The sequence below is a fragment of the Ambystoma mexicanum genome, chromosome 11, assembly GCF_040938575.1.
Source record: "Ambystoma mexicanum isolate Mex_15411 chromosome 11, UKY_AmexF1_1, whole genome shotgun sequence".
Classification (NCBI taxonomy): Eukaryota; Metazoa; Chordata; class Amphibia; order Caudata; family Ambystomatidae; genus Ambystoma; species Ambystoma mexicanum.
This window is the reverse complement of record NC_090934.1, coordinates 557,416,337-557,434,527: the sequence shown is the minus strand read 5'-3', so window position 1 is coordinate 557,434,527 and position 18,191 is coordinate 557,416,337. Positions and strand designations below refer to the sequence as shown.

Here is an 18,191-nt window from a genome sequence, read left to right as displayed (position 1 = left end):
TAATGATATTGCAAAAGGTAGGTGTCCTAGTAATCCATGCCACTATTAAAGTAGTCCTTTTTAATTAGCTTAGCTAGGAATTAACAGAATTAAACATTTTAAGTGAAGGGCAAACCTGAACAATCCGATTACGTTCACAAATGAAAATGGTCCTTTTTCTATTGGCTATCCTATTTACTAGAGAGTAATCTGCTGTTAGCTGAGGCGCCCCTTTTAGTATGGGCAGCTTTATAATGCTGATCAAGTGGGGTTATGCTTCTCCTTAGTGCAGTAAAGGGTGGAGGGGGCAAAAGGTGCGGCTTCTTCTACTGAAATCTGTTTGAGAGAGTGGAAGTCAATGAATGGAATAGAATCCGAACACAAACAGGATCTAATTAGTGTCTGAAAAAACGTCACCAACTTTGGTCAGGTTACTTTAACCTGAACAGGAAAAATTTAGCAAATCAACTAAACACTTGAGCAAACATTATGTAATCAATGATTTTCAAATGAAAGCAGATAGTGTTGAACTGGGTAGACACAAAAGAGTTATCCTTTGGTGGTTTTACAAAAGAAGACTGTCCTTCCATAATTGATTTAAACACTGTGTGGGTCACACTGGTTTTGCCACTGTACAGGGTTTTTTAGTTTTTTTTCCTGGCAGTTAGATACTGATGGGGATTACTATGTACGACTGCAAAAATAGAATTATATTCCGCCAGCCTGACATTTTCATGCTGGCGAAAAACCATTGAATTGCTGTGGAACATCTGCAGATTCCCTAAGAATTCATTGTAAATGCCTCCCTCAAGCGTAGATTGCAGAAGGCATTTACGCACTTTTGCTCTACGACGTGCAATACCTTTGTGTTAATCTAGATCCGCCAGAATGAACACTTTGTTTTGCACTTTGTGCAATGCAAATGATGTAAATAGCACGGATGGGACCTAAGTGCACAGGAGTGAACACAGATGAAGTCTTCTCTCTGCAATTGACACTTTTTTTACAGAGCACCAGACTGTCCTAGGAATTAACACCATCACTCGTGTCAGTGTGTGAGAAAGTGTCAGAGAATTTATACAAGGCCTTTCTCCACCCTCAGAGGCCACTTGGAACTGTAAGGAACTCCTGATGGCAACAGTAAAGACAGACACAAGTGATCATAGTTCAAGGGTGTTTTTTAAACTGTAGAAATGGGTGATAAAAATGCCTAATCTAAATCTAAGATTGGGAGCAAGCTACGACCATCAAATAATAATAGTCAAGTCCAAGTGGCGTCTTGTCAAATAAAAAGGCCTATACTAAAAAAACTACTGCCAATCCTTACTAAGTTTCAAAAGGGTGTTGGATAGTGTTCACAAGAAAAGAAAGAAGTATTGACAAATGATAAGTCAGGGTGTTCTAGCCGGGGTTCCCTTCCTCACGTATTTAGCATGGGACAAGGCAGGAATCTCAGGCACAGCACACTACCTGGGCTTCTCCAGCATGAGGTTACAGTTCCTTTCAGCGATATCGGGACTTTTGGTGGTGAAGTCTCTTTTCTACAAAGTCTCTTGGCTCTGAGGGCATGATGTGTTCAAAATAACAAAACAAAAGCTCCTTTCCGTATATATGTTGGATGATGACTCTTCACCCCTGAATCCCCCTCTTCCGGACTCAGACTCTTCTCCAATCTTAGCCACCCTCCATCGAGTTAACTACAGCCTTTTACTCAGAATATTTTACTTGTTGTATTCACAAGTCTCAATGTCTTTTTAAACAATCTTTCACTGGGGACATCCCTCAGCCGGGTTCACTCTTGTCAACACAATGTTCATGGGGTTATTGCTCTTCACCCCGTTTTATAGGCATCCCTCATCTGCGTTCACATTTGCCAGTTACACAGTTCACTTTGCTTTACACAATGCAGGGTTTACTTCCCTTAGCTTTCCTCTTGGTTACAATAGCCTCCCTCCATTGGGCTTAGGCTATCAATTCGTAGAGGGACATGCTGCGCTGCCTTAGTAGAACATCTGCCTCGGAACAGTTAGCGTTGTGACCACAGTTTAAGGACAGCCAATCCTTCAGATAAAAGGTGAACTAGTCTTGTGGTCCAGACACTATCAGGTAGATAAACCTATTGGTATTCACCCATTTCTACTCCGCCAAGTCGCTGAATGCCATTTTGATGAATTGACTTGCAGTGAGATGGCTGCAATAAGCACCAAAAATACTGTTGTTTTGTTGTTGTTGTTGTTGTGACCAGTTTGGTGCTGCCTTCCATATTCGAAAATATCACTTTTTTGGGGGTTCAATCCCCCATATCGAACTTGACCCGCGGACCCCCTCCCATAACCCTCTGCCCTGCAATAAACATTCATACACAAAAGCACCCTCCTCTCACATACAAACAGAAACACAGACACTCGCACACCTGCCCCCTCGCTTCCACGCAACAAACACTCCTCCTCGACCCACACACTTAATTACCTTCTCCCCCTGCCCCTCCCCACTACAATCATTCCCCCTCAAAATACACATTCACACAAACACTCAATTAATTACCTCTCATGTCTGCGACCTCTGTCTTCCCCTGCCTGGCCTGTCAGTCCCTGTGCACACTTATGTACGGCCGCGGCACGACAGTTCGATTTAGAAAGATAAATCAGTCTCTTTTTATTTTTGTAAAAAAAAAATACATTTTCACTTAGGACCGTTGGGATTTTGGTGAGCTTGCTTGTAGTGAGATATCATAGATCCTGTACATCCACCCACAGGTCCTGCCTCCAGGCATGGTAGCCCTTTGGCAGGACTTTTTTTTGTTGGCATCTGTGAAAAATGCCATTGATCTCTAGATCATTCTGTGAATTTTGTTTTCAAGGATTTTGTTGAAGAACCTGTAATGCTAGCTTTTTGTTTCACCTTTAATAGAAACAATGAGCTTTTCAACCTCGGCAGTCCTTAAAGATAACTCGTGAGGGAAAATGTATGAAGTCTGTTGTGATAATTTTTGGAGCTGGGTTTGATGTTGATGGTCTTTGGAAATTGTGACCCCAAAATAATTAGCATACCTGGAAAATATTGAAATGAGAAATACTGAGTGGTGTACGCATGCAGAATGTGCATTTACAAAAAACTTGGTTCAGTATAAATAAAGAATCCTCATGTGTGGGAACGTTTTTGCTCATCTTTTATGGGGTTATGATGACGACAAGTAGCTAGGCGTAAAGGTATGACTGTAAATGAAGATTGATGACTGCTGCATGGAATAAGCAAGGGCAGTATCGCTGAACTACAAGTGAGACAGAATAATGCTATGCGAGTGGTTGAAGGACTAGGAAGAAGAGATCATATCTCTCAGGCAAGACCCGCTCTTCATTGGTTGCCTGTGGAAGCTTAGATAACCTTTGCAAGACTTTGCACCCTCAGGCACAAGTGCCTATTTGGTAATAGCACTAGCTACTTAGCTACTTAATGGAAAGGATTTCTTGACTTCCTGCATGGAGAACATCAAGGTCCAACTTAACCATTCTGCTGATGGTACTGAGAAGAAAGTTGGTGTCAGCTGGACAGTGCACCTTTGATTATGTGGCTCCTAAATTCTGGAATGCCATACCACCTGAACTGCAAGGCTATTGCGCTCTGAAATATTTCAAGCAAGTCTTGACAACGTACCTTTTTGTTTGATTAGTTTTCTTTAATTAGCTTCTTCCCTGTATTTTGCACAATAAGAAATATTAAATAAACAAACAAGAAGGTATTGTGCATGATGTGCAGTCTTAATGTTGGGCAGTGCAACGAAATGGGATTAGTGTGAGGATATAGGTTTTATTTTTGACTCGTTTTTTGATGTTCAAAATCAAAGGTTGTCTGTTACTCGTGTATGTCTTTGTTAGTTCTATATTATAGGAAAGGTTTGTCATTTCTGGACCTTTTCTGCAACAAAAACGTAATCTTTGATCTTGGTTTCGTGTCTAAATTATTATTTATATGTAGGATTACCTACATGTGCTCTTTTTTTCCAATCAGTTTTGCATTGTACTTTACGTATTAAAATACTTGTCATATTTAAATGCTTCTCTAAGTTTGATAAATGGAAGTAATATTGAGTTTAAGGCGATGAGTGTTCAGTAAGAAACATTTTGGTTTCGATTTCTTAAGCCTGAGATTTCCATCCAACCTGCAAAGGTATCCTGAAAAGATTTCAAAATGTCATGTGGAGCCAGGAAGTATAATTATTATCTGGGTGTCGTTGGTGTAGTTTTAAAAGATCACCCCTAGACTAGCTATCCGATCATCAATTGACAGGACGGACAGATTAAATTAAACGGGTGAGACACTCGCCCTGCGCAATACCACAGTGCAAAGGGGGCAAAGGGGCGGGGAATATTTTAATGTTGCAAGTGTCTCTGTTGATGTGCAATTGTAAATAAATTAGGAAAACTAGTTATAGGAAGTTAAATTGAGCTTTGGAGTCAGAGCAAGTCTGTCAAGTAGCATCCGATGATCAATAGTGTTGAATGTTGCCGACAGATCTAATAGGATTAGTATATACGCATCATCAGGGTCCAATTACTTCAGAAGGTTTTCTCGGATATCAAAAAGGGCCATTTTGGTGCCACAATTCAACTGGAAGCTTGACTGGTAGTTATTTACTAGACTGGCTCTGCACTGTACATTGTGCTGGAGGTGGGTAGTGATTGTGTGGGATACTTTAAAACTAAAATGATTGCAATATATCAAGGAGCATATGTTGGTAGACTGCGTAATGCTTGGTTGTGTTGGTTTTTCATTAAAGGGATGACACGTTTTGTGAGTAATGCTACAGTGAACAAGGCTCTGCTGTTAAAAATAACTAGTTTTGGAATTTTGGAGACCTGAATTGCTAGATTAAAGCTACGTACATTGACAGACTGGGTATTAATGCCATGGTGCTACAGGAAACACATTTTATATACACTTACATTTATTTAGTATTGCATTAAGATCAAAAAGGCACAGTTAAATGTGTACCAGCAATCATACAGCAACAAAGTAGATATATTCGAAAAACACAGTAATTGATTAAGGTTGATACCCGCTCGCTCCACACAATATATTATGATATCAAAATCCTAACAGAAGCACTAAGCATATACACTAGTAATCAGCAGGCCCAGGGAGTCAACAGCGAGAATGTAAAATTAGTCGGACAGCACTGAGCCTGAATAGGTCTGATGATTTTACCCCAAGAAACAGGTAAAGGCAATGTAACAAATTGTTATTGTAACATTACACAGAGTAAATTGCAGTGATCTATTATACTAACTTCTTTAATGAATCAGAGGTACTTTCCAAAATTACATTTTACAGCCTTAGAACTTCCATGGCTCCAAGGGGGACCAGAGATTAATGCCCAGCTAAATACCTTCTTAAGGCACTATACAGGAGTTTAACAGTTTCCAAAAGTGTTCCACATAGAAATCAAATGGGCAAACCCAATAGGCCTCTCAGTTATGGGGGAAAAGTCAGGGGGGTTATTCTTTTACCCCCACATGAGGCTGTAGATTCAACCAGCCCACTAGGTGATCCCCTGAAGAGATCCAGTCCATGTTTGAGAATCTGCATGCTGAGAAAAGCTGGTTGAAGAGCTAACTTGGAGCCCACACAAAAGTGTGCAGCTACGCAGTGGAGGGGGACATTAAAAGCATGTATGCCTTCAAACCCAGAATACCTAGGGGAGTGCATCCAGCTATAGGATCAAGGTCTAAGGACAGCCCTGGTGAATGGTATAGCAGAGTCTGCTACAAAATAGTCCAGTAGTAGGGTAGCAGAAGTTATGCTTTCTGGTAAAGGGACTCAAACCTCCAACCCACCCTCGACCTGGAAACGGGATCCCACATCAACCAAAGGTGGCAAGAGGGGCAGCCAGTTACCAAGAAAATTGTTCCACAAAGGAGGCAATGGCTGAAGGGTATGCAGTAATAAAATTGCGTCACAAATGTCGCCTTTACAAAAAATTGCGGCAAAAATGCTGTGGTTTGACCCAGTAAAGGTGTACCCCATTATACCATTTAAAAAGGGGCGGGGGTGTCACCTGCTCCCCTTAAATGGTATAATGTGGGTCTGGAGGTTTACATGGATTGCGGCGGCAAAACCACAGCCCTTTTGCTGCAGGTTTTTGTGTAAACGGCCATTTTGAGCAGCGATTTTGACACATGGAACTGGCTGAAGGTGACCCAAGTTGGATCTATGGCAAAGCAGCAGTGAACTACTTCATTCTCCCAGCTAGGCAGGTCCCCAACTGTTAGGGATTCGGGCCAGGTGGTGTTTATTCCGGGCCAGTACTGAAGGCGACAAGGAGTTCAACAAAGGACAGGTAGACTGCAAGAAGCAAAGGAAATAGCCCTGGACAGTTTGCCACCAGCAAGAATAATAATGCCCAGGACAAAGGTACCAGACCCAGCCAGTAAGGCCAAACCAAGATCTTCAGCAGCAGTCCTTGTTCAGAATCGGTCCTCAATAATTCAGGTAAGGAACTAAGAAATCCCAGGGTCCTCCTACAGATAATCACATTCACAAATGAGCTGGCCTACGCCAGCCCACACATCAACATCCAGGCAGCGCACACAGGTTTTGAGCAATCAGGCTGGCCCTAATACCTGCCAAACACATAGGCGCACCAACACAAGATGCAGATTGGAAATACTGGAGGACTTTGAACCAGTCTACACCAGTTTAAACCACAAATGAGTATGCCTTGGCACAGAATGAACCCATGCCAGCAAAACTGGCATTTTGGTAGCGGTCCACACAGACAAAGCCAGGCGACCGAAGCAGGGCTTAAAATGCACTTGTACCACAATGGCTACCCTGTAGGTGCGTTGGGTTATTAACACAGTACAAGGGGGATAAAAACCCTTTTTGAATGGATTGTGTCCTTTCAAGTATTTCTCATTTTATGATAAATATCCTTCCAACTTTAGCTGCTTTGGAATTAGTTTTCGACAGGGGCACTGTGTGCAGTCTTGTCGAGTCGTCCCTCGAGGGCCTCCGTTCGACTTTCAACATCTTCATCAGTATAAATAGCTCATGCAGCGCCTGTTTGCATTAGTTCAGTTTTTCCAAGCTAACGCTTCAAAGAATTACGGCACACACCGGTTCTTCACTGAACTTCGTCACATTTTCAGACACAAATGTTTTCCCCGCCGGCTCCAGCAATGCCTAAGACGGGCTTCAAGGAGTGCCAAGACTGTAGATCGAAGATGTTGATCACCAACCCCCACCGCATATGTCTGTGGTGTCTTGCTACCGGTCACCGTACCTCCGACTCTAACTCCTGTTAGGCGATGACCAAAAAGGCTCTGAGGGGAGCGTAAAGTAAATTGGTGGTGGGGAGGTTGTCTTCGAAGTCTCCTTCAAAGAGTTCCAAAAGAAAATCTGATGAGTCGAGAGATTCTCCTCAGTGGAAAAGGTCTAAAAGATCTCGGTCAATAAGTCGATCGCTCCATTCTTCGTCTTCAAAGAACGCCAAGAAATGGCATCACAGGTCACATTCGACCTACAGTGATTCCTCGGCCGAGGTAATCTAATGTCCAACTAAGTCAGACTCCCCAGCTAAATGGGATGCACTTCATAAAGAAATGCTTAGAATCTTCGAGAATGCGGCCCAACCACCTCAAAGGACAAGCAGAAAGCCTATGCCCCTGTCGATCTGCATCAAGACGGCAAAAGGAAGTCGAAGATGAATCCTTCGAGTCCGAACTGTAAGCCAGAACTACATCAAGAGAAATCTTGTTGCGACGATAAATCGAGGGTTCCTTCGAAAAAACATAAAAAGTCAGTAACTCAGACGGCCTCGCTAACGCCGTCAGCGTCCGAGCGGTCGACAACAGTGTCAAAGTCGACTCCGACTTCGAAGTCGTCGTCCTTGCCTAAGAAAGATTTTTTTAAGTTAACTTCAATTTATGAAGACAATGAACCTTCAGAGGATCATACACCAACATTTGTCTTACAATATGGCACCCCAAATGTGCCAGAGGAGTTGATTTCTGAATAGTCAAGATTAAAAGACGTGTATGATAACCTACAGACAGCCAGTGGTATAGATACCTTTCCAGAACTGACCACACTGACTCATCATACAGGCAACTAATGAGCAAGGTGGTACAATGTTTAGGTTGCAGCAGGCCTATACCTTCTTTCGAGCAGGATGACCTTACAGATATTTTGGATCAGGGTCCCCAAAGAGATCCAATTTTGCCTTTTCACATTGCCCTTCAAAAAAGAGTTTCAACAAATTGGCAATCTCCAGAGACTGCAGCTGCAGTAAATAAAATGTTTGCAAAGAAATATAGGCCATCCAGCAGTGAACCAGAGTACTTAAGAAATCTCCCAACACCAGAGTTCAAGCTGCTACATCTACCAAGCAATCAGCATACCCTTCTTTCCCTCCCGATAGGGATAAGAGGATGGATGCATGGGTGAGAAAAATATTTACTGCTGGAAGAATGGCTTTAAAATCAACTAACACAGCCTCTGCCTTGTCAAAGTTTACTTTTACCCTGTGGGACTGTGTAGCTATGGCGGCTGACCACATCCCAGAAGGAGAAGAAATAGACAGCTTCCTGGCTATCATCAAGGATGGCAAGGAGGCGATGTGTGAATGCATCCAGTCAGTTCTGGATACTGCAGATAGCACATTTTCCAACGATTTCCCCTAGAACGTCTGTTGACTTGTCAGCACTAGGCTCCCGCAACGACCTGATGAGAACCTTGGAAAAGCATTCCTACCAAAGCAGGCATGTCTCCAGTCATAGTCGAGCTCATTGTGCCCCCTGAATAGTGGAATGGCTAGCTGCATCAACCCTGGTAATCAGTCTAGTGACATGCAGGGAGACAGTCCATAGAAATCAGAGCTGATAGGCAAAGTGCTTCTTGCAGTCCCAAAACCTTAGAATATTGCACCACGTGCCTGCTTACACATTTTCTTGGTATAGGTTGTAAACAATCATAGCTAAATTACAACCTTATCTCCAGATGGCTGTAGTCTTTGGGTGCAGAAACATCCTGCCTCATTTCACGGAAATGCAGCGGTGGGGCGGAAACCAACTTGAGGTCTAAGCTTGCTAGTGAATTTCTATCAGCGTGTGGAGAATGCCAAAATCCTGGAGAAATGTAGAGGGCAGATGGTATCTCTTACATTTAAATAAAGGATTCGGAAATATCTGAAGACTTATGAAGTTGCATTCAGCTCACTCCCCTTGCCACCTTTCTTTTCAGCCCCACTATTTCTTTCCCACTTTTTGAGTTTACTGCATGTGATGATTTTTTCAGCCTGCCTGCATCTATTCTCCCGTTTTCCTAACCCAGCATCGTTTTTTGTGCTATGATGTGAAAAGCCAATTAATGGGGCCAATCCCCCACGATCTCCTAGCCCAACACCATCTACCACCTTTACCATCTTGCCACTGTTTTTTCGGGCGTCGGGCATACTGTCATTTTCATAGTTGCAAACGTTATTTTGTCAAGTTTGATAACATTGCTTTACCGTTTGTGTTTGTGTACGGTTTCATATTTCTTGAAGTTGAATTTAGCAGATAAGTTTTTGTCGATTTATTATCCCTAAGTAAATGTAAACATTTTTATAATTCATAACCCCCAACTTGCTAACAATGTTTTTTCACCATGTAAATGTCTCGGATCTAAAAGAACGTGAAACTAATTCACCATTATGCTGGAAGTTCTTCATTAATGTTCTGATTTTATTTCTATTTGAGAAAGTCTATGTGGAAATGTAAAAATGTAGAATGTTAACCATCTGTCATTTACAGCAGATTAGAAAGATCAGTGGGTGAGGTGCCACAGAGGTCATGGAGCAGATTAGAAAGATCAGTGGATGGGGTGGGGTGCCACAGAGGTCGTGGAGCAGATTAGAAAGATCAGTGGGTGGGGTGCCACAGACAGAGGTCATGGTTTTGTATTGCGTCATCCTTTCATGCCAAAAGACACAATCACACAAAATGCAAACTACTTCTTACATAGCAGAACATGTTGTGAGGATAGAAATGAAAGTCCTGCAGTATAAATCGCTCTATTTGGGCATGATTACTACCTTGCCTTTCTTTAAGCTGATTACCTTGCTCTTTTGTAACAAGTTTTGCTTTCAGTTCCCTAATGTTCCACCTTCTCTCAAAGAGGAGGCTGTTCTTGCTGGCCCTGTCGCTTTTAACGTCTATAAGGCGGTGGACTATCATCACTCTGGCATTCCTGGTGCTTCTATTAGAGGACATAGTGGCCGAAAATGCTGCATTGATCCCTTTACATTAACGCTGCTAAAGCAAGTATCGCCTTGGTTCTGTTTTGTCCTTTTTTAGTTTCTTTCCCATGCAACAAATTGTTACAGGCCCAGCATGAAAGATGCAGCTCTTCCAGATGATTAAGGGAAGGTGAAATATTGTCTAACCATAGGATGGAGTTCTGTTGATGAAGGTATTATTGGTTTGTTCTTGTTTTCGTTGCCTCAGAGTTGGTCAGGGATATTGGGCCTCATTCCGAGTCGGGCGGTAAGGGTTAACGGTCACCGGTAACGAGACCGGTGCCGTTAAACCCTTACCACCCTATTCCGAGTTCCCTTTGCGGGTTGGAACTTAACACCTGCTTTTTGCAGGCGTTAAAAAACCAACCCGCAAAGGGACCTTGGAGCTAATTACGGCACCGTAATTTACGGTGCCGTAATTAGCACCTTCCCCATTCCCATTGAGCCCTATGGGGCAAAAATGGGAATGGGGAAGGGCCCATGGTGAATGGGGAATTACCGACCCCGCCAACCTTGGAATGGGGCGGTAATTCCGCCATTCACCATGGCGGAGTCGGAAAGATAACGACGCTAATAGCGCCTTGGTTAACGCCAGGGTCGGAATGAGGCCCATTGTCTTTGATATCTGCCTGCTTCTGCTTTTCCTCTACTGCCAGGGATTTAGATACCAATGCCAAAGTATTGTATTTATCAACGTTGGCACCTGGGTTGGTATTCCTTGCCACTATGGTGTTTTATTGCACAGTAAATAGGCATCATTGATGCTCTGACTTAAATAGATAGCCTAGATCTGCTTCTAGTGCCAGTGGGAATTGCTTTAAAGCACCCTGTTTCTTTTGTACGTTTTTCCAAGCCTTGAGTTCTGCATAATGACAGATGTCTGTTTCTGCCCCTGTGGCTTTATCCAGGTTGGCATGTGTGATCTTGCACATTCTTTTTGCACACGTTTGCATTACTTTTGGTACAGGGGCATTGGTATGCTATGACTCAGAGAATTTGGCCTCCCTTAAATATTACATCAGTACCCCTTTCTGGACATATAGCTACCATGATATGAATTATATGACACATTCAGGAGGGAAAATGTTTGGCCCTGGAACTTTGCCTTTTTATAGACTGTCTATTGCCTCTCCTATGTTTTTGCTGGGGAACTTCCTCCACCTTTGCCAAGGTATTGGGTTATGGAGAGCTTGCTTTGGTGGAGTCCCCTATTGTGGCCTTGCTACTTCTGCCTAATTGCTCATAGTGATTAAGGCAAAATACGCAACCCATTATTTCGTTATTTTGGCATCAATGTTGGTATCATAATTTGTGGTTCCTTTTGCTGTCATAGCCCAGAATGCTTTTGATTTTTTTTCCTTTGCTGCTTTTATGCACGCTGCCCATTTAGCCCTATAAAAGGCTCAGCCCCAGAATAGTTTCAATTATCGTTCTGTTCCTCATGCATGAAGAGTTGTACTGGTATTTTAGAAATTGTATCATCGTTGTCGGTTTCAGGCCGGGACCTTTTGTTAACCCAAGTTCCTGTCCTAATCAGACCTTGATAATATTTCTTATACACTGGTTGCTAGATGGGTTTCCAGAATGTTTGTCTCAAATGGAGTGTTCTATGTCATTTCATCGATGGGTGCAATTTCGATGTTTTTTTACGAGTATGTTTTACCGAAAAAAGTCATTGAAATAGTTTTATTTTCATTTTTGGGGGTTAAATACCCCCCACCCCCATTGTTTTTTTTTATTCCCGACCCCACCCCGTAATATATAATTTTCCATAATTTTCCAACCCCACTACATATTTCTATGAGTTTTTTTGGTAAAATGTACTTGTGAAAAAAAACATCGAAATTGCACCCATCGATGAATGAGCATTCTACCAAATGGAGCAATCCTTTCTTGATCCTCTGGGGTTTTCAGCAATCGATTAACCCTTTTCTTTGCATTGCTGAACCACCAACGTTTTTCCCAGTCAGAAGGATGAGAGTCCGATCTTGATAATCTTTACTTTGTATTCCATTAGCTTGGGGATTATGGTCCCTTGTTTACACGATTTGAATCATTTCAGAATGTACACACAGTTCCCAGTATTGCAGCCTGTGACTGGATCAAAGTCAATAGCAGATTCAGATTTTCTTTTGTGGAAGGTCAGAATGCTCATGTCGGATTTGGATTTGTTTACCAATTTGCAGACTGAAACCAAATCAATCCGGATTACGGTCTTCTAAGGTCTCTCCCCTTGTAATTTTTGCTGGAAAATCATAGCTCCGCATTGGATGGATCACCATTTTATCCTTCCAAATTAATTAGAATAAGATTACTTTTGCTACGGTAGTAGTAATAGTATCTTCAACTTATCATTGAGACAATTCAGATGATGGGTTGTGCTGCACAAATGTTCAATTAAAAACATCTCTGTATAAAGTAGTAAGGAAATCCGTATGGCTTTTAACTCTGAATGTCATCATTAAACCTCACCTCCTATGTTTTGAGACGGGGAACGTTTTTGGGACTCCATTTTAAGAGTGAGAACATGTACTCCCACACATTGCACCTAGTAGACTTAACTGCTTCAGCTTCCTGAAAGCTGATATATGTATTAGCTAGTGTTCACCGATGTGCAAATGAATGGAAGTTTATCAACCATGAGATATACATTTGATGGTGTTTGTTTTATTTTTCAGGTCGTGGTGGACCACCAAGACCCACCCGAGAGATGCCCCAGATGAACAGTCAACAAGTGAACTAAATGATTTCACTGAATTGAAGTCAAATGGAAACACACTGACCTCTGTGTCTAATGCAACTCCATTACCAGAAGAGTTCATTGTTCTCCCCGACTACGTTTATTTTAAATACTGTCCTCAATGTCCTGGTTAAATCAAAACTGCTTAGGTGAATTTGTTACAGGATATGGAAGGAAATGTTACTTTATCCCCGGAGTTAAATACCACGCCATCCATCCTGATTCCGAGCATGTTGTCCTACGTGATTTACCAATAGCGAAGCAATATTTCCATCTAATGGGAGCTCTGCGTTTGATGTGCTAGTATTTAAAGCGACATTGACATAGTGTGACAGTGTACTATACCACCTTTGGGCTTAGATATTGAGCCATTGGATGTTTAAAGGAACAGTGCAATGTGATTACAGAGCAACTGCAGTTTACATCTCCAGTTTTGGAACCTAATACACAGTTACCATCTTGTATGTGCCCTTTTTCATAAAATTGCAGCGGAGGCTGGGTATCATTAAGTAGACAAAAATGATTTCCTTCTATGGTTATCTTTTTCATCCATGCCCAGCCTAAGCACATGCTTGTAATTAATGCTGAATTACTTTGTATCAGCTAAATGCAGTTAATAAGGTTTATTTTTTATGGAAACGTTTTGCTTTTGCTTTTTTTTGTTGCATCCCACTAGCGATGGAAACTTATCTGTACAGTCGCCTATCTATTTAATGTGAACTTTACGACTGCGTTTCTGCAGTAGTTTTAGCTCTTGCGCAGTGACTGCTGTAAGGGACAGTAATGCAATATCCATGCTGCTTTTAGGCATGGTTGCTAATTTTCAAAGCTTTTCCCATTAGATCGCAACCGCAGAATTATTTCAATCATCTTTCTCTTCACAAATGCTTTCTTATGTTTTTGCTAGGATGTAAATTTGCGCAAAACATTTTATTTCTTGCCGACGGTGAATTCTGGCATGCACTGATGAGATTCCCTCTTAAACGGAAGTATAAAAACCCTGCAATAATGGATCAAATGGTATACAAGCCAAATAAAAGTTTAAAAGAATGTTATCTTGCAGCTTTTATGGTTTATATGTAATGTAACTGTACAGGGCACACAACTGTTTACATCAGTCATGATGAGGCGCTGCCGGGAACATTTGAACAGCAGTACTGGAGCGGGTGAACCTGGAGGGCTCGCTTCCATGTGGTAATGTCGCTGTGAAAAAGTTGCCAGGTAGGAGACTTTTTTTTCCTGACCCCTAAATTTCTTTCCCCAAATATTCTAGGAGGGGTATCTTTATATATTATTACCTCCAGTCTTCGAATATTTGGGGAAAGTGTTTGTGTGGAGGGTTCGTTTCTAGGGAAATGTGTCCACCGGGCGGCCATTTTCCCAGCAACATTATCACTGGATGCGGAGGCCTCTGAAGGGTGTATAGTACTACTTGTATCAAATGGACACTGGCCAATGAGAATTTCTGTTGTCATGCTCATTCTCCTTCCCAACAAAGTAGCTATTTTATAAACCTGCAGTGGGCATGCAGGCACAGGAACCATTTGTAAAATGAGTGCTGTCTCTTTAAACCCTATCAATGGACTCTGCAGCAGGCCCCACCTTTCTTTATAGAGCATCAAACAGTCATCCTCATTTCCTTTTTCCCACCCATTTTGTAGCTCTTTTCTCTCTTTTTACTGTCAGGTGTGATGGCTTACAACTACCTTTTCTGAAAACCATAAATCCTGTATATTGCCTCCTCCCTCAACGCATGGCTTTCACAACTGGCTCCAATAGAGACATTGGGTGGGGCAGGCATTTTTCCAAAGCTGACTTTCTCCATGGCTGTGCGTCATGCCTCGGAATAGTCCATCCGGTGAGCTCCTGCACCGGATTCGCTGTGGATTGGCACCAATGTCTTTGAGGATAAGATTCCAGCGCGTGTCCAAGAAAGGTGTGTACCTAGAAAGGGATATACCCCTTTTGACTTGCGACAGCAACCTGGGTTTTATGAAACTGCATAGAAGTTTTCAGACCGATATAGCTTTTGGAATGACTATAAATAATATAGCCACAGGCTCCCTTTTACCTCAGTCCCAACCAGGTCGCAGACACTAATATAGGGTAGAAATCAGACCTTTTAGCAGGGTAGGCGGGAAAGGATCATTGAAGGACCATAAGTAAAAACACGGCTGTACGTTAACTTATTCTCCTAAAGGATATATTCTTCATCTCTGAAAAGGTTCTCAAAGCAGTACAGACGGGAGGAGGGAAGAGGAAGATGCTCCACACTAGAAACCTTTTATTTATTTATTGGTGGTATATAAAGCACCAACTGTAAACGCAGTCACTTTGCCATGCCCCAAGAGGGAAGGTAAAGAGGCAATAGGAAGTGAACAGCTTCACCTTCACAGCCTGGTGTCATACCATATTGTTAAAGTGCAGGAGAGGGGGTAAAAGTGCTGATGGAGTTACAGTTAGCAAGAAGTGCAATCAGCTTATGACATATAGGACATCAGTAATGTGAAACTAAGTGCATGTGGGAAATCCCCAAAAGTAAGCTGCAGTATGTCTGGACAACAGGCAGGCGGCAGGTGAAAGCACAATTGGGGTCCAGAGATTTTCAAGAGTCAAAGGCTTAAAAAAATTGTATTCACATATTTACAAACGTACATTAACAAACACTAAGAAAGCACACCCCTCCTACACCCCAATGCCAACGATTTAATCACAGAATTAGTACAAATCCAAAAATCTGACCAGATATTATCGAACATTTTTATTTTCTTCCAACGTTTATAAATCACTCTCTCCATTCCGGCCAGACTAGACATTTTATCAATCCATAGACTCTCTTCAGGACAAGTCCTTGACTTCCAATTCCATAAGATTAATTTCTTATCCATCAAGGAGCCCCTGAACAGCCATCTTTTCTGTGCTACAGTCAACTCATCACCCAGGATTAACGTTTAAAAAACTCATATACCAGGGATAATCCCAGCACACCATTAAATATCACGGCCAACCTCTCCCAAAAATGTCTCACTCTGATGCACCCTCTTAACATGTGTTCTATTATCCTCGTTCTGAGAGAGCACCCCCCCCACACTCAGTCGTGTCTGTCATACCATGCTTGTAAATGTGTTTTCCAGTGTCCAGTAGACCCTATTCAGGATCTTAATCTGCCTGGACCTCTTCCCCAAGGTGATAGTCGAAAGACCAACATTCCTACAGACATTTGCCCAGTGGGCTTCCGTCATCTCACTTGTCAACCTAGCTGACCACTTCTGCAATAAAGCAATATTGCTATTGGCCGAGGACATCATCAAATTGTAATATTTGCTCGATTGATGCCCTTCAATCTCAGCCTGAGCATTCAGCCTCGCAAAGTCAACTTCATCTTCCTCCGAAACGTCCATAATAACCCTCTTTAGAGTATGGAATTCTTGTATTGTACAATGGGTAATATGCTAGCAAGCTCTCAGTTGACCTAAGCCATTTTCCATTTTTCCTGAGATCTCCTAACCATTGAACACAAAGAAACCATTACTGCCAGAACAACATTTTCCCCCATCCTTAATGCCTGGATTATACCAGACTGTTATACCATATGAGTCGGGACGCTTGAACGACGTACCTCCAAGAAGGGATACTAGATTCTTCCAGGATGTCCTAAAAAGCCTGTGATTTTCCTGGTGGTAAAGTTTCTTTTTCTGAACAGTAAGTGGATAGTTCAGTCCAAAATTCTAACTTCAAACTGGTTTTAAGGGACAGAGGTTGCAGACCTGCACAATCTCAAAGGGCTGCATTGTTCGATCTTTAGTTTCAGGTAATTGTGGCCGGCACATTTGTAGCTTCGATGAATGATAAAGATGGTTTTAAACATAATCCATGTATCCACCGGAAGCAAGTAAGGAGATTTAAAGCTGACCTGATAAAGTCTCATGTTCGCAACCTAAAAATCAGCCTGGCATGGTTAATGTGAATGATATGGATTAGGCAGATAGGACCTTTGGGAAGGCGCAAGTAGAGACTATTACAATGGTAGAGTTGGATGAGACCTGTACTACAAGTAACCTCCACTTTGTATGGCATGTTGAGGAAAGGGAAAATATGCTTGAACATATAGTTGGAAGTGTGATTTAATTCAACCGATTATACATTTCAGTGGGCGGAGGTGAGCCTCCAAAGAAACCCCTACCTTCTTAGCCAATGGGACAGACTTAGGGAGGTAATTATGGCCAGTGCAGATAAATGGGAGGGAACGCAGGATGGAGGTGCCATTGAAAGACAGAATGTTCTACTTGAGTTTCCTCACCAGCAAGAGTGTTAAGATCATGATGTTTGGTTTATCCAGACAGGCACGCCCATCTTGTCACTCAATTGATATGTAACACAATCCATCTAGAGATTGTTTGGCAATCACCTTCCCACGTCTAGGTCCTGCAAATTCCACAAAACGTTTGTCATTCTGTTACAATTAATTCGTAATGAACACACAGCATTTCAAGGTACTCTTAAAGTCTTATCAGTTGAAACTCTTCCTCCGTTTTAGAGGGAGGCGGAGGAGGAAAGAACACTGGCAGATGGATATTTTGCGCAAGGTGAAATTCAGAGAGCATCTTGGGGGCAAAAAGAGAGACTGACCATCAAAGTAACCTTTTACTTGAACACCAACAATGGCAGTGCAACCAATAAGGCCTGAATCTCAGAATCTCTCCAAGCTGAAGGCCACCCACGGAGTGCCGTGCAACTATAAAGGACAAGAATGCTTTGTTTGTTTGTTTGTTTGTTTGTTTTTTATTTAGTATAGCGCTCCAGACCCAGGGGTAAATGGGCGCTTAAGGATAGGTTACATAATTGCAGTAAATAATCAGTTATACAATTGTGGCGTTAAGATGCCAAATATAGAATGTACAGGCAGGAAGTAGGAACATTTCAAAGTATGTACAATATATACAGTTGGTACTGATCTAAGTCAATCTATTCAAAGTATGTACAGTAAATGCAATTGGGACTGAGCTTAATTTATCTGAGGATTTCCTTTTCCAGAAGCCAACTGATGACTAATCTTCTGAACAGTTGGAAGGATTTGGTCAATTTAATACTCAGTGGCAAGGTGTTCCATATGCATATCACTAAACTTTGTTATATACACCTCCTCCCTTTTTCAGAACTATCATCCACAGGACAGGACTGGCATTCATGCATGCT

General features: G+C 42.0%; 1 protein-coding gene across 6 annotated transcripts in view; it reads left to right on the top strand.

Annotated features, from left to right (window-relative positions):
• CAPRIN1 (cell cycle associated protein 1) overlaps nucleotides 1–14,050 on the top strand; it is a 1,156,748-nt gene extending 1,142,698 nt beyond the window's left edge. For 3 of the 6 annotated variants that reach the window (XM_069623386.1, XM_069623389.1, XM_069623388.1), the window contains exon 18: nucleotides 12,934–13,228. In XM_069623386.1, the coding sequence (XP_069479487.1) occupies nucleotides 12,934–12,998 (65 nt within the window). In that variant the 3' untranslated portion in view covers nucleotides 12,999–13,228. Of the gene's footprint in view, nucleotides 1–12,933 lie in introns of all 6 variants that reach the window. The other 3 variants (XM_069623390.1, XM_069623385.1, XM_069623393.1) reach the window with 2 other exon arrangements.
• Nucleotides 14,051–18,191: the final 4,141 nt, after the last annotated feature.